This window comes from Podarcis raffonei, chromosome 1, assembly GCF_027172205.1.
Source record: "Podarcis raffonei isolate rPodRaf1 chromosome 1, rPodRaf1.pri, whole genome shotgun sequence".
Taxonomy (NCBI): domain Eukaryota; kingdom Metazoa; phylum Chordata; class Lepidosauria; order Squamata; family Lacertidae; genus Podarcis; species Podarcis raffonei.
The window spans coordinates 99,787,944-99,809,810 of record NC_070602.1 but is presented as its reverse complement, the minus strand read 5'-3'; the positions used below and the strand labels follow the sequence as shown (position 1 = coordinate 99,809,810).

Here is a 21,867-nt window from a genome sequence, read left to right as displayed (position 1 = left end):
CAAGTGTCTGGCAACAACATTGAAGTGTGTCTGTCAGCCAGCATTTAATGGCATTTGGGGCAGTGATGGGGAATGTACAACCACAGGCCTAATTTCATATAGCCCCTGGATGCTGCACTCTTGCTCTTTGAATCACCTCCCTGGGAATCAACTTTGTGTGAGAGAGATTGAGGAGGGAGGCAGAGAAAGAGACCCAGATGCCAAAGAGTAAGCCCAAGGAGTGGAGAGGGGCAAGGTTGTGAGAAGGCTAACATCAAGGAACACAGCTGATGCGTTGCTCTGCAGAGAGAATTTTGCCACAGCTTTTATGTATAGTTTGCTGTGGTTAATGCACGATTGTTTTTAAATAGCTTTGATTTGATTTGCGTTTTTAATGCTATTCGGAGTACTTTGGGCACAAATGTGGCAAATACATAAACAGATAGACATTTTACAAAATGTTTAACTCTCACTTCAAGTTTTATGCCTTGCAAAAATAGTTAGTAGGAATGTTACCTCCCTTGACGAATAACTCTTGTAATAAAAAAGTTATGCAAATATGCTCCATTCTAAACTTTTCTGCCCTACCATGAAAAAATGAAAACAAAACAAAACCAAAAAAATGAAAAAAGTGTGGAAATAAACAATTTCTCAAGCCATTTAATTCACCTATAAAAAATTAAATAGATGCTTTCTAGGACATGAAATTTGGCCAACTCTTTTATTTTTAATCTGTGTCGTTCTATTTTGCTACTTAAAAATGTTTTAATACAAGCCTTAAAAATTAACATTTAAAAGCGCTTTCTGTCAGGGTAAGCATTGCAACTGCATTTTCATAACATTTTAACAGATTAAGGGATAAACTCAACTGAAGACAATGAAGGAACCTTATCAAATGAGCATTTCACATAGACTTACTGGAGACTGGAATTAAGCTCTGCTAACGAATCTTAACTCATTTGCATGGCCAGAACCTAATCCTAATGAAACTTCATGGTAGAAAACTAACATGCTTTTTCTTCTTGCAACATTCCTCTGCTATTAAAACCATGTGCTTAACAAAAGGCCCCAGAACTGTATGGCAGTGCATGATACTATATGATTTGAGCATGGAACACACAAGACACCTCTATGCTAGCAAATCAGCATTCTAAAGCAATCCTGTCTAAAGAAAGATGTACATCTGCTCTTCCTTCAGAGACACATTAAAGGATGGATTTGAGTTATGCTAATGAATCTGGATTTGTTAGGAAGGATCACATCTGATCCCTATGTAATACCAAAGGAGATTCATCAGCTACACTTTATTAAACTAAAAAGACGAAAAAACCCAGAAATGGAAAGACAATAAATTAGAGCAGAAGACGCAACTATCTTACTTCAATATTCAACAAAATAAACTGCAGTGATGTGTAGCAGGCCTGCATAACTTATCACTCACCCACCCCAAATCCGCAGTATGGCAGCCAGCAAATCCTCCTCTTTTTACGGTTACCTGGCATGCAGCAAAAACAACTGGAGGACCACTATGCACATGTGGGTCACTAATTCTGCAGGCCTGATGTAAGGAAAATCATTTGTCAAACAGTCTGAGGACACTTTGGAACAAAGGATTTGGGTCATCAGGTGATCAGACTGCATGAATGTTGTTCATATGTTTAGAAGGTTAGAGGACATAAGGGGTCGGCTCATATTTCACTTTAAATTGCAGTTTAAAATAAACAATAATTTATGATGAACAATGTGCTAGTGTATGCTAGCATTTTGGTGGGCATATGGGTATTTTGCTAGTTTTCTGCTCCTACATATCCTCAGATTAGGGGAAACAAACCATGCTATATAGACCACTTCAGTTAGCTTGGTCAGCAGGGGGGTTGATACACCAGCAGCATCTCAAATTTATTTCTCTGGCTCTGCACCTGGTGCAAACGTTCTGAGCCCCTCTAAAGATCAAGATCTTTTCTGGTACATAGAATGATACTTCTATGGACAATGGCATCCCCACACCCCTCAACAGGGGCAGATCTTGGAGATCTTTTGTAATACGGCATCCTGTACAGGGCCAACATTTGGCACCCCAAAATGGATCTTACCCGTTTTGGATCTTCTCAATTTTGCACTGCCTCAGATTCTGGCCTAGTGCTGTACTGAGGATCCAGAAAGGTCAGGCACACCCAAGTCAGAGTAAGACATGCCAGGTCATGGGTGAGCGTGACTGTATTACAGACTGACCTGGCTATTAGTAAATCATGTCCTCCATCATGGAGGGCACATGTTGCGGTGAGATCACCTAAACTGCCTCCCTGCACCCATGTTCAGCCCACGTCTTCAGCTGCGCCTGCATGGGCTGGGTGACAGGAGCACCTTCACCGACTTTCCAATCACAGGAATGCAGGAACAGCAACACAGCATTCCCAAGGAATAGGTCCTGGTGCTATGGACTCACATTTGCTCATGTGAGCACCTCAAATGCAGCAGAGTAACGGAAGCAAAACTGTGGAGGTTTTGTAGCATACCTAATTTATTTCTACTGATTAAACAAATAAAGGAACATAACAAACACGCACGAGAGAAACAGCTCGCATACTGCGATTCTGTCTCTAGAAAGATCAAAGAAAAAGAACACAGTACTAGGGACGGAAGTCTGGAAGAGTAGCTTCCGCCCGCTCCTTTCTCACAGACAGAAAGTAAAACAAACATGATCTGGTGATCCTTGCAGTGGGAGGGATGAAAATACTGACAGGGCGGGACCGTTTGGATAGCCACAATACCCCATTGGTTGCCCCTCGGTTGCTGGGGCAGAAAATTGGCCTGTTGGGTTGTCGATTGGCTACCAAGGGGCTATTTAAACTGCTGCAAGTTACCGGGAGCTTTTCCTTTTCTGCGACGTGCATCGGATCACCCGCCCTCCCACCTTATATTTAGGGCTATTCTTTGGCCTTGCTATGCCATCTGTTTTGGAGCAGGGGCCTGGTAGGAATTTTGCCATTTGGCTGATTGCCTAAGTGCCACTTGGTTTTTGCCTACCGTGAAGCAAATCGTTACAACTTTGTAAGGTTGGCGGTTAGGAATTGATTCAATGTTTTGTGGAGGGGAAGTGGTTGGCTGTGCCTGCCGCTCCATCGCTGCTGTTAGGGAATTCCTTTAAAGGAATCCAGGGGCTCGCCTTGCCTTTGTCCGAACCCTGTCAAGGATGCTAGGGCCATGCCAGAGCCCCTGGGAGCATCTGGGGTGAGCTGTGAGATTGAAGCCAGCTTCTGGCTCCCCCAGGATGCTTTCCCTTACTGACATATGGTGGTGCCCAGTGTCAGTCCTGTTCCTGCCACTGTGCTGGTTCAGGTAGTCTGGAACCAATGCCTAAGCAACCACTCACATCCTGTAATCAATAAAGTTGTGGCCAAAATTAATGCCAAAAACCTTAAACTAAATTCTGTGTCTATTGTGTCTTTATTTTGGGGGTGGTTTTGGGGGTCTCCACAGGCAACTAGAGGGTTCAATGGAAAAGCTACCAGGAACTTCTGGAAGGGGGTGGGGGGCTGAAACAGGATATCTAGGCTTCCACCCCAGAAAATATAATAATGTAATATAATTTGTATACTTAATATACAGTCATACCTTGGAAGTTGGACGGAATCTGTTCTGGAAGTCCGTTCAACTTCTGAAACGTTCAAAAACCAAAGCTCCTGCAGCCAATCAGAAGCTGCAGAAGGCCCGTAGGACATTCGGCTTCCAAAAATAGTTTGCAAACCAGAACAGTCACTTTCGGGTTTGTGACGTTCGGGAGCCAAAATGTTCGAGAACTAAGCTGTTCTAAAACCAAGGTATGACTTTCATCCTCCCCCCCCCCCAAAAGCTGAACAACTCTGGTCAATCCAATGGGTAGATCACTGCCAGTTTATTTATAGTGGGAGTAGATCGCAGTCTCTTGGAAGTTCTAAGGCATAACATATTTTGAAAAATATTGTTGTAGTCTTTAAATTTTGTCAGGATTTTAGAAGTTGGGAATATATCGTGTGGTTTTTAGTCTTTTATCATATTTCACTTATAATAACTATTGTTTATGGAGTATTCTACCCTTTCCACTTAAACTGAGAAGAAAATGAGATAACATCTGTTGATTCCACAACCAACCCAATTTGCATTTGTTGATTAGAAACTCGGAACAGAGGCTACACACATACAAACTGTACATACATATTCTCTCTTCTTACAAACTGTACCTGGGTTGGTTAGAAAGGTGACTATAAACTGGCTTTTGTACTATTGGCCTAAGTTTGCCTCCGGTATGCTATAATTCAGTAGGAACAAGAATAAAACTTAAGTGAGAGAACTCATAATTGCATTAACACAGTGCTCATGAATCCAGTGGTGTTCTGTTAGTGCAAGTGGCCAATGCAGTCATTATACAAAACCTCAATGTAACAAAGGCAGGCAAGCTGATGAATGGCTAACTTTACACTGTTTGATCTTCCATATTTCCCCTCTGTGGAGCTGCCCTCATTTGCACTGGTTGAAGCCCTTCCATTAGTTCAAAATTGCTGGAATACAACCAGAACATCCTGTGTATAAAGGCTGTGCACAGCTGGTGCCAAAGAGCTTTTAACTACCTAATTTACATGAGCAGTTGTGGTTTTAACATGTATTCATTGGTGGCTGGGCAAGTTTTATACACAGAAATTGAGAAAATTAGATAAAAATCAACCTTTATTAAATACCATAAGCCTTTCACAATATCTGAACATGTCCACAAGATGAAAACAGTAGCAGGGACAGCATTTTCTACTGAAGTATTATTCCAATCATAAAGGCAACTGCCCCAGCTGAGGAGACCCACCATGTATGGGGTGGAAAATTCATGAGGCTAATCGATTGTCCCATATATTCCCATGAGCCAGGTAGGCATTAAACACAGAATACATATGGGAATATCGAGGAATAAAGCTCCACCAATTTCCATTAGTTGATCAAAAGCTCTGAACTGAGCCTACGTACATACAAGCCACACACACATATTCTCTCTTCTTGCAATCTGAACCAGCATTTTTGTAGAGTGCTAATCTTGCACACAGAGACAATGTGCACACAGTTTTAATAAGCACAGATTGTATTTAGAGTCCCAAATCAACATGTGGAATTTGGCCAAGCCCTCAGATATGATCCCACTTCTCCATATCCCCAAATATCCAATGGTTGGCTGCTGTCAGAACAGGATGCTGGATCCAGCAGGCTCTTCATCTGTTCTTATATCACATAGTTGGGGCTGTAGGCAACCCCCTTTCAGGCCATCTTGGGGAACAAAGAGGTGTATGCATGTGAATGTATCTTTTAAGTTTATGTCCACTGTGTTTACATCACAGCAAACACCATTCTGGTAGGCAGAAATTAAACCTTTGACACTCAGAGAACTCCTATCAACTCGTATGGATAATGTGAATCCCAACAATTTCCACACACTAAGCAACCATGGTGCTAAAGGCGTCTCTTTTGCTATCTTGTTCCTCATTTCAGCGACTTAATTCTCAGAGCAAGCACCACAAACGTACTGAAGTTTGGGGTCAGACCTCTTTCTGTTATGCAAAATGTGGCATGCCTCAAGTATGCATAACATATAGAAAGATAACCCTTCCACATGTTAAACTTAAGAAATCTACTTACGTTTGGGTTTTCTTCAACATAACTGGCTAGAAAGACTAACCAAGAAACCTAAGGGCATGGCCAATACACATGCAGACATATTTTGTCACACAGGAAGGTTTCAGCATGTGGTCCAACGCAGCCTGCTTCCTTTATTCCCCCTCCCCAGCTGGCCTCTGACACACACAAAAATGCAGTATGATGCCTATTGAACAGACTAGCAGATATTTGCATACCTATCATTTCCCATGAGACCCAAAAGCTAGTGAAGGGTGGAGGGAGAGAGAGAAGGAGAAATGGGGTTTCATTGAACCTAGTACTCATCTCTCCAGTTTGTATCATTTTTAAAAAAGGATTGTAACAATACTTTGAAAACCACTGTAAGTCAAAATAAATTATTTTAAGAACTGTGGCCAGGTCAATGAAACAGGAATATGCAACAATTATACACACATGTGAGCGCAAGCGTGCACAAACACATACACACAGAGAGAGATAAAGAGGACACGCACCTTTAATGATCCCCTTTTCTTGCAACGTTTTCAGTGAAGGTCTTCGAGTGATAAACTTCTTTAGTCTGCTTTTAACTCGGTTTTTGTCAGTTGTATCAGAAGTGCTGTAGTTCAGCCTGAAAACTGAAAGAAAAAAAATCAAAGAAAAAAATTAACAGGATGTTATGTTCCAACATAGAAAGCCTTGCTGGATATCTTTGGGGGAAACTGACTATATATTCTGTCCAGCAGTCTGCTATGTGGGATGATCCAAAAAGAAGCTGATTAATATTATTTTGAATAAACATTGTGAGTTGAGAGAGTCATATTAGTAATGGTTCATGTTATTGGACAGCTATCAATATACTTGTGTAAATTTTGAATGCATACCAAAAATTTGTATCTCTAGCACATATGGTTCTCCACTTGCAAATTAAAGTGTGCTATTTATTATTTCCTAGGCAAATAAAATGGTGGGTTGGACAATACGATAACACTGGGAGAGGTCTGATTCTCTGTGCCAAGTACGGAAAAACATGATATATCCAAAGCACTGGTACATAAAAGAAATACTTCATATGGAAGCAAAATACTATGCATGCTTACTCAGAAAGAAGTCCCATGTTCAATGGGACTGACTTCCAAGGAAATGTCAGAATGAATGAAATTCCAACTAAATACCAGAAAGAACTTGGTAACAGTAAGGGTTGTGCAACAGTTGAATGGACTCCCTAGGAAGGTGGTGGACTCTCCTTCATTCGAAAGTTTTAAAGCAGAGATTGGATGGCTATATGTCATGGGTACTTTAGTTGAAATTTCTGCATTGCATGGGGTTGACCCTCAGGGTCCCTTACAACTGCACAATTCTGTGATACTATTCTTTGGAACCCAACTCTAAGCATAGCAATGTAGCTCTTCAATATACAGGTAACTTGCATCTTATGTGGGGGTTACATTCTTGGGCATTGTGCATATAAGAAAAATCCCATAAAGCCAGAAACCCCTGGAACCAGGCCCTCTGCCTGATGGAGGGCTGCTTGCCCAGCTTTGTGAAAGAGGCACTAGGGCTCTGGCAGCTCTCTGGAGTCCTTGTGTCACCTTCCCAAAGCCCAATGAGCACTTCCTCGGTTTGGGGAAGGTAGCGCAAGGGCTCTGGGATGCTTCCTGAACCCTCTCACCACTTTTCCAAAACCAGGTAAGCCCACAATTGCAGTTCTGCATAGGTGGGGGGTAGGAACAAATAAATGGAGATTGGGTTTACCCCCGCAAAGCTACAATCACATAAGTAAATTAAGCGTAAGCTGTGAGTTACCAGTAAACCCTAAGGAATCTGAGATAACAAGGTTATGCGTCATCCATGGTGCACCCTTAGGTATGACCTCTTTTAGATTGGAAGGAATAAACAGTAAACAAAATTTTGATATGGCTTGCTTAAAGGCAATAAATAAATCACCATATGTGTATGTGTGTGTGGTTTAATTTTTATCCCCTCTCCACAAGGATCCCTGCAAATGATAGCTCTGTGAAGGGCTAGAGAAGGAAATGCCACCAAACTACAATTTGCATGATGCTTTGGGGAAACCATGACACCACGTACAATTTTGGTGTATGTATGCTTCCTGCACTAACTTTGTTGACAAGGAGGAAAGAAAAGGGTGTCATCTGCACATATGAACAGATTTCTTTTGTGCAGATCTAGGAGTCAAGATCCAGGGCACCATACAACATTCCTGAAAGCTTTGTAATCACTCTTAGCACAGATTGTGTTCCAAATGCATAAAGTCCTATTTCATTTTCCCTGCAAGTAAACCGCCCAAGATACAACAGGTTGTGAACCAAAATTAGAAACACATTACTGGACTTCTTTAAAAAGAAAAGAAAGAGCATTTGTTAAGAGGGGACAAATGAAATGATATATTTAAAATATGCCCCGTCCTCAAACCAGGGCAAGTTCACAAAGCCTACTTCACAAGAGAATTCAGGGATACTGTGCTATATATTACAAATTTGTCAGTAAGAATCAAAATAAAACATTTTCTTTTTCACTTTGCTGCTCTCTAGGGATAAAAACGTGCCAGATTTTTTTCATTTTAAAATAAATACAACATACCCAATTAAGGAGAGCAACATTTAAACACATGCCTATGATAATCAGAGCATACTTTGCTTCTGATTTCACTACTGATTTGAACAGAGGACTGTTCCATTTTCCCACAGCACTGAACTGACCCCACACATACTTTTACAAGTTAGTAATCACAAAGGACATATAAAAGGACACTTTTACTGGAACATTTGCAGCATGGGACAATAATCCATCACTTACAAAAAAATAAAATTCACATTTTTAGTGGTAGCATTCTTAGGACGATATATCATAGAATACAGAGATTAGTGTTAAATTAATGGCTGGCTCTTTTGTTCGTGTTCTATTTTGGACCTTCTGGGTTCAAATGGGAACAACCCTTGGCAGTGATATACTAAAATTCCAGGGCACTCAGCCTTACTGTATAAAGAGAAATAGAAACAGCATTTCTGATGCTACAACCTTGGTGGCATGAGGGAAATGTTATAGAAAATGCTATCTGTTCTCTATGGACTGGATTCACCTAACAAACCCAGTCAGTGGGCGCCTTGTGAAAGAGCTTCTGCTTGTGCAACAGGGTTTTCCCCACCTCCCCCTGTGCCCCCTGAAATTGGCTTGGGGGCTGGAAGAAACCCCAGAACAGTGGGGCGGGATTGTTCTGTCTGGAAAGTTGATATGCTTATGCAGCAGATGGAATGTTTGTAACTGCACAATGTTGAATTCCACCCCAGTTGTTTAATTGCTTTCCTTCACTTTGTAAAACTTACATATCTGCACATATAATAACAATGCATACAGACCTAGGTCTAAATAGAGCCCACTTACATATCTCATTAAAATGAATGGGACTTCAAAGTGCTTATGTTTCATTGGGCAGCATCCATGGCACAAATCTCCTAGATAAGCAGTTGTACTACTTCAAGTGTGCCAAGGTAGTCCTTGCTTAGTAGCAGCTCCCTTATCAGCATCTACATACTGCACAATGATTTGCCCAGTTTCAAGTGATTATGTCGATAAACTAAGGTAAGTCGCTCTGTAGCACCACCAACAGCTCCCTGCATGATCTTCTATGTTCCCTCATTACGGTCTCTTTCTGAAGAACTTTTATTTCGCAGTTTACAAAACATTTACCCTAAACCCCATGGGCTTACCACCTGTGATTAATTCCTGCCCAGTACGACGTTCTCTTAGTACTTTGGGTGTGTGTGGAGAGCATTGGTTTTTGAAGAACTATCCATTAATGACTTTCTGAACTGTGACAATGGATATTGACAGTGCTTGTCAGACTAAAGCACTATTGATTGCTTCACATCATGTGTATAGCAAAAACAATTTCTTTCAAGTGCCGCTTTCCTAACTGAAATACATTAGAGCAGCGCTGATCAGTTCATTACGATGCCCAAAATTATAGCATGTAATGCATCCGAAAAGAAAGGATTCAGGAAACACACACACCTCTTGTGTAAGAAGTTGCTGCAATACAATATTGTTTATTTGCTATTTTGAAAGAAAGAAAGAAAGAAAGAAAGAAAGAAAGAAAGAACACGGCAAACCTCAAAGCGCTTACTCTAGCATAGCCTCATTATGACTAAGGGGTTTCCAGGAATGACATTAAAATGATCAAGCACATTGTCATAGAAAGTCTCTTTTACAGCCAACTTTTCCTGGCATTAGCCTCCTTATCCCGCCTCATGTACAATCAATCACCATGAAATTAAAGTGACCTGTGCAAACAACATTAGAAGAACTGGCTAATAGAACATGTTAAAATTGTTAAAATACTTAGAAGAAAAGAAAAGCCTTCACCTGCTTCTGAAAACATGTTAAAGTGGGGGCCAGGCAGGCTTCTCTGGAAACAGTGTTTTAGAAAAGCAGGAGGATACCATGAAAAAGCCTTCAGAGATTATCTGTGGCCCAGAGAGTTCCATATGGGAAGAATCGTTCTTTCAAATTTTAGGGAAACAAGACTTGCCAGGCTTTAGAGGTTAAAACCAGGGTCTGGAAACATTCTGGCAGCCAAGGCAGCTGAGTGAGAACTTTTGTAGCCTAGCACGATCCGGTGATCTGAGGGGTGAATGGATTTCCACCTGTCTTATATAACTGCTGACTCTGGCCAGACTTGTTTCTCTATCTAGGTTCAACTGCTGTCCAAATTTGCTGCCCAAATCTGTCCTTGGAGCCCTCCTTGAGTCCACCTTGCAACTTGTCTATTTGCCTCAGTCTGACACTCAGCCACTACATCTAATCAACATTTTCTACCCACCACACTCATTACTGATTGGGGAAACAAACCAAGTGCGTGCACCCCAATGTATTTTCAAATACATACTGATGACAGAACAAAACCATAGTGCAGTCCATTGCCGTTATTTGGGGAAAATAACAAAAAATGGCTCAACTAGGAAGTTCTACTCTGTGGCATGGCCAGTATGAAATAAATAATCCTCCATTTTCAAAAGCTCTAGAGCTGAGAACCCCTTGGAAAGAAGAGGGAATATAAGATACCTGTGTCCATCTTGTCTATTTAAGTCCCATTCCAGCTACCATTCAGTTGGCCTGATATCACCAGAGCCTAGATGGTATGAAATGTTGGAATACAATCTACATTTTGTTGCAGGTGCCAAGAGAAAAACCTTGGCAGACCGAGAGCTTTGCCTTGTCCCCCCTTGACTATGACTACCCACTGACTGTAAATGATTTTCACCCAATGGATCTGTGAACTTCTAACCTGAGAACACACATCAGACGCCATTTCCTCATATAGCAAAAGCCTTCTATGTGCTGGAAAGGATGCCAAATCTTAGTTGTCCGCGCAAATCAATGCTGACACATAATCAGCATTTATCTTAATTAGCCCTGAAATATGTGAGAAGAGTGACAGTGTGACACATATCACTGCACAAATATATCAGCAGCAAGTTAAAAAAGAAAGCAAAGAGAGAAACATGTTTGTGGTTGGCTGGGGGACACTCTGAAGACCAAGGCCTGGTCATTGCACAACTACATTGTTAGAGAGTCAAAGGTTGCAATACAGCTGAACTTAAATCATTCTGAATGTGTCCGTATGGTCTTTCTGTACAAGAGGTGCCCACAGCTGCCTAGTAGAATTGTGGAAGTAAAGGGAGGGAATTGGACAATGATATTATGTGCTGAATCATTTTATAGTAATATGACAACAACTTAATTTTCAATATTGCTATTCTATGTCTTGTGGCTATGCAGTAAAGGCTCAATAAAATTATGGTGAATTTTATTTTTTGGAGAAAAAAACCTCTTTTCTCCATGAAATACTTAGTGGGGTTTTTTTGTTGATTTTTTTGTTTTGTTTTGCAGATCTGGTTGTCATTGCTGCAAGAATAAATTAAAGTATGACTGCTGACTACTACTGTCCCAGATATACTCTTTCTTTCAAGGTATGTTCATTTTGGTTTGGGTTTAATTATAATGGATTACATTTCAGGAATTCATTACTGAAAAAAATCTCTCACATAGGAGAGATTGCACATAACCAGTAGCACACGTACATAGGATAACCCAAACTTCAACAATTTCCTTCAAATGCTAAGGGACTCAAATGCTAAGATTAGAAAAAGCTCCCTGTCTCAGAGCTAGTACAGATATTACTACAACTGTTCTATGCACAAATAACTGCTCTGGCATAACCATGGGCCTTTTTCAGGTGGAAACCTCCCCCCCCCCCCGCTTACCACATGCTTACATGTATGCTGGGACATTGGGAGGGTGACCTGCAGGAGCTAACCCCTCTTCCTACTCAGTGAGTGGGAGCAAGGGTGTTGCCGGAAGCTCTGCTTTAGAAGGCTGAAGTCAGCTGGTTCTCATCAGTCCCTTATCCTCTGTGAGACTGATTAGCTGCAGGTGGAGTCACTCTGCCTTCTCCTTTTCAGGCTGCACTTCAGCAGGCGAAGATAACTCCTGGCCCATGATAATGTATCTTCTTCTTCTTCTGAGTAGCTTTTCATTTCAGGCCCAGGAAGATCAACTAAAGCACCTATGATGGGTGGCCATCCAACCTCTGCTTTAAAACCTCCAAGGAAGGAGAGTCCAGCATGTTCTGAGGGAGTCCGTTCTATTGTCATAGAGCTCTTACCATCAGAAAGGTATTTATGGTGTTTAATCGGAATCTCCTTTCTTGTAATTTAAATCCATTGGCTCGAGTCCTACCCTCTGAAACAGGAGAAAACAAGCTTGCTCCAGCTTGCATGTGACAGCCCTTTAGATATTTGAAAATGGCTGTGGGTTAAACCACAGAGTCTAGGACATGCCGATCAGAAGGTCGGCGGTTCGAATCCCTGTGACGGGGTGAGCTCCCGTTGCTCGGTCCCTGCTCCTGCCAACCTAGCAGTTTGAAAGCACGTCAAAGTGCAAGTAGATAAATAGGCACCGCTCCAGCGGGAAGGTAAACGGCGTTTCCGTGTGCTGCTCTGGTTCGCCAGAAGCAGCTTAGTCATGCTGGCCACATGACCACATGTGGCCACATGAAGCTGTATGCCAGCTCCCTCGGCCAATAAGGCAAGATGAGTGTCGCAATCCCAGAGTCGGTCACGACTGGACCTAATGGTCAGGGGTCCCTTTACCTTTATTATATCTTCTCACAGTCTCCTTCTTTCCAGGTTAACCATACCCAACTCCCTCAACCGTTCATCATAAGGCTTGGTTTTCAGACCCTTGATCATCTTGGTTGACCTCCTCTGCACAAGTTCCAGCTTGTCAATATCCTTCTTAAATTGTGATGCCCAGACTTGGACACAGTACTCCAGGTGTAGTCCGAGGCCGAATACAGTGTAGTATTAACTTTCCTTGATCTGGACCAGGCATAGGCAAACTCAGCCCTCCAGATGTTTGGGGACTACAACTCCCATGATCCCCAGCTAACAGGACCAGTGGTCAGGGATGATGGGAATTGTAGTCCCAAAACACCTGGAGGGCCAAGTTTGCCTATGCCTGATCTGGACACTATATTTCTGTTGATGTGCTGCCTCATACTGTTGACTCATGTTAAAGCTTGTAGTCTACTAAGACCTGAGAACTTCTTCACATGTACTATGGAAAGCCAGTTGTCTCCCTTCTTAGATTTGTGAAGCTGGTTCTTCCTGCCTAAGTTACACGTTGGAATATTCTAGAAGAAACTTGTAAATGGTCTTGAACACGTTGCTAGGCAACAGAAAGTTTCCCCAGCAACAGGTGTCCTTATTAAGGCATGCAATCAACTAAGTCTGGGTCAGTGTAAATAAGTATATGAATGAGTCAGCATTAGGTCTCTTTGTTTTTTTCCCTTTTCTTTATTAATGACCAGTGTAAAGTTTTGTAAATAATAAAGACTCTGAGAAACAGAACCAAATAGTGCTTATTCCTGTAATGGGAATTTCACTAAGAGATAGCTGGAATGCTGCTGCTGCTGCTATAAAGAAGTAAAAGATGCAATAAAACTTTTCCGTAAAAAGAAGTCTGCTGCAGAAAGAAATTAAAACCCAAGAGTAGATGCTCACACACCAACATTACATAAGCCTTACTGAATTTCATTTTGTTAGTTTTGGCCCAGTTTTCCAATCTGAACTGCATTAAGTTGTAGCCCAATTCAATTCAGTTCTGCAGCATCGGAATGCACATCTAGCCCAATTCAATTCATGTTCACATACATGACTAGGGGATGTCCTGTTTTCTTGAACTGAATGGCTCTTATATGTCTATTCAGCATAGCATTTTATGTTGGCACACTGACCAACTGAACTTTCCTTTTCTAATAAGAGAGATGCCTGTCTTTCATGCAGTTGTGGCAATGGGAGCAAAAGGAAGACCACCTCTCTTGCTAAAAGAAAGGGGGGGAGATCTCTTCAGCTACTGCGCGAGGGGAAAAAAGACAGACAGAACCCACAGAAAAGCTCATCTGACTTATTTGCATTTCTTCACATGGGGGCCAGCAGGGCAAGAGTTTTGTGGCACCTTCAGCTATTGACTCAATCAATTATTTTCATTATTCAAACAGAAAGAATTGAGACCAAGGCTCTCCTCCGACACTTCGGAAATGCGCTTTATTTGGATTTCAGTAGGATAAAGTGCTGAAAACCTTAGATGCTTATCCAAAGCTTATCTTGTCTTTGAAAAAAAAAAGAAAAACCTTTCTCCCCCAAGAGGTCTAACATATAAGGAAAGTTCTGTAGCAAATAGAAATTGAACAGTTACAAACACACACACACACACACACACACACACACACACACACACAAGAAAACTCTATTATCAGGAAACGGCACCTGATGACAACATACACATGGTACACAGTTAATCATCAAAGTCCAAGCAGTGTTTTCAAGGGAAAACAACATCAAAACGTGTATGAAATCTAAGGGGGAGGGGCGTTGGTGTTAAAGAGAATGCCACAAACACAATTATACAATCAGTCTTTGATATCGAAGCCTTCCAAGTTCCAAATGAGTAAGCAAAAACAGAGAAAGGCCATTATTTTTCACTGTCCAGGGGCCCAGTTTTAAGTTGTGTATGTGTGTGTGTGTGTGTGGTATTGTAAGGAGTTTAGAACTTGAATTCCACAATCACCAACAGGTGATTACAGGGTTGGTCACCAAACCTGTAAGTGACCAAATGAAAATGTCAAGGTATATTCACCTTCAAATCACATTTATTTATTTATTTGTCTCCTAAGACAGATGCTGCTAAACCCTCAGCCTGGGACCCATTATGTGCAGTGCTGGATTTATGTACAGTGGTACCTCAGGTTACATACGCTTCAGGTTACAGACTCTGCTAACCCAGAAATAATACCTCGGGTTAAGAACTTTGCTTCAGGATGAGAACAGAAATCGTGTGCCGGCGCCGGCGCAGCAGCAGCAGTGGGAGGCCCCATTAGCTAAAGTGTTGCTTCAGGTTAAGAATAGTTTCAGGTTAAGAACAGACCTCTGGAACGAATTAAGTACGTAACCAGTATAGGCTAAGTATAGGCTAAGCAGGCTGAAGCCTAGGGCCTCTAAATCTAGGGGACCTCACCAGCCTGCCCTCTCCCCAGTGCCACAGTCTCCCCTCTCCCAGAATTGCAAACCCAACACTTCATGTGAGGGCAGGACAACTCGGGCCACTAAAACTAGGGGACCTCACCAGCCTGCCCGCTCCCCACCACTGCAGTCTCCCCGCTCCCAAAATTGCAAACCCAAGACTTCATGCAAGGGCAGGGCAACTCAGGCCCAGCAATGATGAGACGCAGGGCTAGCCAGTGGGGCCCAATTTGAAGCAGTGGGGCGCAACTTGATTTTTTTGGTTTTTTGTAGGGCCCCAGTTCACAGCAAAATTCTGCAAAATTTTGTAGATATAAATAAAATCCATCTAGATTGCCCTGGTGTGGGGGCCCCCTTAGGAGCAGCCCGCGGGGCCCAATTTGGCCCAGTAATCCATGCGACGGTCACCTCCAGGCTTGACTACTGTAATTCACTCTACGCGGGGCTGCCCTTGAAGCTGTCCCAGAAACTCCAGCGGGTGCAGAATGCTGCAGTGAGGCTCCTCACAGGGTCTCTGCCATGGGAGCATATTCACCCAGTGCTTTTCCAGCTGCATTGGCTCCCGTTGGAGTACAGGGTTAGATTTAAGGTGCTGGTTTTGACTTTTAAAGCCCTTCACGGCCTAGGACCCTTGTACCTACGGGACCGCCTCTCCTGGTATGCCCCACGGAGGACCTTAAGGTCCATATGTAACAACACCCTAGAGGTCCCAGGCCCTAAGGAAGTTAGATTAGCCTCAACCAGAACCAGGGCCTTCTCAACATTGGCTCCAGCCTGGTGGAATGCTTTGTCTCTTGAGACCAGGGCCCTGCAGGATCTGATCTCTTTCTGCAGGGCCTGTAAGACAGAGTTGTTCCACCTGGCCTTTGGCTCAGAATCAGTTTGATTCCCTCCCCCTCTTTCTTTTTCCTTTCTCCTTCTATGAAGAGATTGCTCCCTAATTGTTTTAATGTTGTATCTTAATCTTTTAAATTGTATTTTAATCAACTTGTTTTTATTATTGGTTGTTAGCCGCCCTGAGCCCGGTCTTGGCTGGGGAGGGCGGGGTATAAATAAATTATTATTATTATTATTATTATTATTATTATTATTATTATTATTATTATTTGCTCCAATTGCCTTAAGGTCAGCCCTGATGAGACTGTGCAGGGGTTGGACTGACAAGCCCTGCCCCTTCGAGGTCCCTGGTGTCACTATTCAGAGTAGAGACTCAAGGACTTGTTATGGAAATAAAGGGGGGCACTTATTGGAAATCAGTTTTGTCACCTCTTCCCCCCAAACCCCGAGACAATGAGCCTAGGCACCTTTTATTCACAGTCGCATAAGCACTACACTACAGCATGGCCATAAACTTGTACATTCAACCGCTGAAGTATATACTCAATATGTAGCAATGGCGATTTATGTTACTGCTTTATGAATGAACACTGTTTTATGAATGGACTCTATATTTTGTGAATTACCTAAGAGCCACAATAGGGAGCTCTAGAATCTGACAGCTAACCAACTGGGTACTACCAAACAGCGACCCCTATTGCTGAAAGCAGGTAACCAGCAGGGAATGCTTCAGCTCATCCTTTGCACTGTTGACTGAACACCCCGTGCTGTGCAGATAATGGAGAAAGCTCATAAATTGCATTCCTTCTGGCATCCTGGCCAACTCTATTATGCTGGTGTAAACCCTGGTGCACCAGAATCCCAGAATGGCAGCAAATAAAATCTGCTCATACTCATGCTCATGTCCTGGCCATGTCCTGCTCCTCCCTGATACTGATATTCATTTTGTTTTTTCCAGAATGTCTGTCAGTTGAGAAATTTAATGGCTAACTTCCTCATATTTTTAAACTGCTCTTTCACAAAATATGACCATCAAGTTAAGGAGACCCTGCAGTTACACCAAAACAGCAAGGTTACATGGCCCTGCTGAGAGTTTTATCTTCCCAAAGGCTGTGTGAAACAGTAGAGGTTGTCTCTATTTCATCTAGAAGAAAGTCACACAACATGAGAGAGAGAGAGAGAGAGAGAGAGAGAGAGAGAGAGAGAGAGAGAGAGAATGTACACCTAAGAACTGTGATGAGGAAAAGCAGCTGCACTGCCATTTGTGTTGCATTACCTGAGGTTAGAACCAGAATGGGGAACCTGAAGACCTTCAGATGCTGTTGGACTCCAACTCCCACCATTCCTTACCACTGACCCTGATGGATGGAGATGCTGTGAGCTGGAGTGACAACATCTAGAGGTCACAAGTTCCCCATCTGTGGATTAGAAAATGGATTAGATTTCGGTCCGCCCCAAATCTGAAACTATTCCTTGCAAGCAGATCTCTGCACTGCCAATGATCTCAAAGAGCTGGGAACCCTTGCCCTGGAAATGTCCAGGTTTCCAGCGAGCTCTCAGACTCCCTGTCATCTACCCTAGGAACACAGGAGGAGAGGGCATAGCAAGCCAAGCAAAATATTCAGGGCCACTGCTGAAATGTCCAGCTATTGGCACATGAGACTAAGGGGTAGAGACTCCAGCAACTACATAAAAGCTCCAGCCTTCTAAAACTGGGGAAACAGAGAGAAAGTCAGCACCCTCTTCCAGTTCAGTCAGAATACACAAACAAAACCCTCGACTTTGAAGGTGTTTTCCATTGCCTAGGAGCTGTTTGTGCCCCTTGGGGCGCCTCCTCTGGGCACTTTGAGTCACTCGCTCATCTAGACAACAATGAGACTACATCTTGCTTAAAGAGAAACAGCAAAAGTTGGATACAGCAGTTGCGTTATGCCATCAGCAACACTAGACAGAGCAGTACGGTTCCCTCCTATTACTGGCATGCTCTCCTATGGTTATGGAGCAGCATTTTGTTCTAAGCTCATGGGGAGTTTACAAATCATTTCATCATCTACAGATTATTTCCCAAGGTGTTGCCATTTGCTTAGTCATTTGGGCTACCTCTTGCCATTTCATATGCATACTTGTAAATTTGGTTTGGTTGTTTATGCAGCCCAGTTTTCCAGGTTAATAATCGTTTTGAATCCTTTTCGAAAGCTGCATTTTGACTGCTGACAATAAGCATTTTTATGACTTCCCAAATTTGAGTGCTTCCACTGGTTCGTATGTGTTTCTGCATATGAAGACATGAAATATATATTTGGGACTGGCAGAATATGGAAGTTTGTTTGTTTGCAAAGTGGTCTTCGCTCTATAGGCTGCTTTTACATGCTTCTCCTTAAACTGTTTATCTGGCACGTCAGCAGGCAGCTGGTGGAACAAATAGTAGATGCTAGGAAGCACATTCATTTTTTAAAGCGTTAATACACCCAATCCAAATGACAGTAATGTGCTTCCATCCGTTAAGCTCCTCTTTAAATGTTTTGGATTGGAGGGTCATAATTTAAATGAAATGCAACCGCCAACCTGGAAGGTCTAAACACTGACATTATTTCCCCATCGGGGGGGGGGGAGAGGTAAGCCTAGCCAGTAAGTACCCTTTCACTGAATCAAAAATCCTGAACTAGAAGGCTCCCAAATTTAGAGAAATAGAAACATTCATAACATAAAAAATAAAAATAAATATTGCCACCCTTTCTTGCTTCCCCTGCTCCCGCCAAATCATATTACTTCCAAACAACCAGGAAGCTAGCATCTGGATTATTAATAAATAGCCAAGGGGTGTGGGAGGATAGAATATAATGCGACTAAGATTCAGTTCGGTGGGCTACAAGCCTCCTGTTGGGTAGCCCCCATGGCAATAATTGCAAGAGGCTACCAGAAGTGATGTAAATGACAATGGTAACAAAGAGCGCCACCACTGGTGATTAATAAAAGAAGACGGCAGTGGCTGCAGTCACATGCAAGGCATATAAGACCACAACAAGCACGTGGCGCTTCATAAGCTTTCTGTTCAACTTGATACCATGGCTGAACTAGAATGTTGTAGAATACAGTGGTGCCTCGCAAGACGAAATTAATCCGTTTCGCGAGTTTCTTCGTCTTGCGGTTTTTTCGTCTTGCGAAGCATGGCTATTAGCGGCTTAGCGGCTATTAACGGCTTAGCGGCTTAGCGCCTATTAACGGCTTAGCAGCTTTAAGAAAAAGGAAACAAACTCGCAAGAACTCACAAGACGTTTCGTCTTGCGAAGCAAGCCCATAGGGAAATTCGTCTTGCGGAACGACTCAAAAAACGGAAAACTCTTTCATCTTGCGCGTTTTTCGTCTTGCGAGGCATTCGTCTTGCGAGGTACCACTGTAAATGAAATTCTAGTGCAGGGGTCTGCAACCCGAGGCTCCGGAGCCGCATGTGGCTCTTTTACACCTTTGCCGCGGCTCCGGGGCGGATACTAGCGAGGGGAGGAGGCCCACTGTGGCAGGCGCTGTACTGGCTGTGACGTCGCATGGGGGTGGTGCGTGCGTTAGTCACGCACCGTCCCGACGTCACCTTCCCGCCCACCCGCCCACTACATTGTAAGGGACATGTACGCTGGTCACTGTTTTGAAGGGGAGTGAAGAACACACACACAAAAAATGGTAACTTGTTAATTTAACGTTTATTTCTATGAGGAGGAGTAATTCTGAGGGGTCAAACAAAGAAATAATAAAAAAGTGACAAAAAAGTTATTTTTATAATGACGAGTTTTGCGGCTCCCAGTTTTTTTTTCTTTGGAAACGGGTCCAAGTGGCTCTTTTTGTCTTAAAGGTTGCAGACCCCTGTTCTAGTGAGTTGGAAGTTCAGCTTCGTAGACTTGTTTCCTCAGTAGTTCTAATACAGGTTCTAAGTATTATGTTCATCCTTTATTCAGAATGGATATGGGAATTCATGCCAGCAGGGTGTGTAACAGTGAGAGGTGGTGTGTCTCTCAACACTGTTTTTTTAACTTGTCTAGCTAATCTGCACTGGTGTTGTTGTTGTTTAGTCATTTAGTTGTGTCCGACTCTTCGTGACCCCATGGACCAGAGCACGCCAGGCACTTCTGTCTTCCACTGCCTCCTTCCACTGCCTCCCCCTTCATGGATCACTGACTTGCCGTGGCGAAGGGGCTTGAATAACTCAGAGAAGCTATGAACTATGCCGAGCAGGGCGCCCAAGATGAACAGGTCATAGTGGAGAGTTTTGACCAAACATGATCCACCTGGAGGAGGAACTGGCAAGCCACTCCAGTATCCCTGCCAAGAAAACTCCATGGACAAAGACAACAGGCAAAATCTGCACTGGTGGTAGTATATAAATCTCTGAACAACTTGGAACCAGTTTACCTAAAAATTGCCTTACTCCACACGCACTGACCTTTCCGGTCAGTGGAATTGGCGCTATGACAGATACTACATAATACTTGTTCCGCATTTATAAGAACTCCATGGTTTGGGGTGGCAGCACCGACATTTTGGAACTCCCTGTCTATTGAGATCACGCAGACTCCTTCACTGTACAGTGGTAACTTGGTAGTTGAACGGCTTGGCTCCCGAATGCCACAAACCCGGAAGTGAGTGTTCTGGTTTGCGAAAATTTTTTGAAGCCGAACATCTGACGCGGCTTCTGTGGCTTCTGATTGAGTGCAGGAAGCTCCTGCAGCCAATCGGAAGCCGCGTCTTGGTTTTTGAACCATTTCGGGAGTCAAACGGACTCCCGGAATGGATTAAATTCGAGAAACAAGGTACCACTGCACTCTTTTTGGCACCTGCTAAGAACATTCATACAAAGTTGAGGTCATTTTATTCTGCTTTAGTATTTTAACATTTTTATGCTTCAAAGAAGGGGTGTGAACTTTTTGGGATTTAAATGTTTTATCTTTTGTAAACTGCTTTCAGGTTTGTTTGGGGTTTTTTTTACACTTGAACAGTGTACACTTTTTATGCAACAAATAAACAAATAATCTATTGCTAGAATCAGAGAAATAATGACCTTTATTAACCAGGCAAACCACACCATCAGTGTCTATGGGACTTTGTTATGTTTATATATTGCATTAAGATTCCACCTTTACTCCAAGGAGCACTAAATAGCATACATGGCTCTCTCCCCCATAGTATACTGAAAGCTTAAAATCACTATGGAATGTCTACTAAGTGTATAGTTGTAACTAAATAATTTTAACATATATTTAAGCCTGCAACATTGTACAAAAGCAGTGCCAGTTAGTGATGAATATTTTAGTTTAGTGGGCCCAAAGACTGCCTGCTACATCCCTTTATATGTTTCGCTATACACATTTCACCAATATTGAGTTCATTTTTATTAACAAAAATATACAGCTCTCTCCTTCACAACAAAGATAAAAACGTTTATAAAGAATGCATTTGTGGGTCCTTTATTTTTTATTTTTTTTGAACTTAAGTCATTCAATACAGTTTTGAACAAGTCTAAAGAGATTTTAAGGCAGGCATTTTGTATTATATCATTCCCCAGGGTTATATGTATGATCGTCTTTACTAAAGCTTCTTTCGCTCCCAGTTGAATAAATATGCATTTTATTTCACTAATCTTGAAACAACAGGAATAAAGTTTACCCAGGTCTTTTATACCTCAGAGAACAAAACAAATACTACAAATCTTTAGAGAGAAAGGATATACAAAAAAGGCTTGAGGTGAATGTTTCAAAGTAAATATTCTTAAATGATGTGCAAATTATTCCAGCACTTGAACACGATTTATGAAAGCGGATTAAGCAGC

The 21,867-nt window shown here is 42.4% G+C and overlaps 1 protein-coding gene across 14 annotated transcripts in view; it reads right to left on the bottom strand.

Annotated features, from left to right (window-relative positions):
- ARHGAP15 (Rho GTPase activating protein 15) overlaps positions 1-21,867 on the bottom strand; it is a 371,887-nt gene that overhangs the window by 153,665 nt on the left and 196,355 nt on the right. For all 14 annotated transcript variants that reach the window (XM_053406105.1, XM_053406066.1, XM_053406058.1 and 11 more), the window contains one exon: positions 6,126-6,248. In XM_053406105.1, the coding sequence (XP_053262080.1) occupies positions 6,126-6,248 (123 nt within the window). The remainder of the gene's footprint in view (positions 1-6,125; positions 6,249-21,867) is intronic.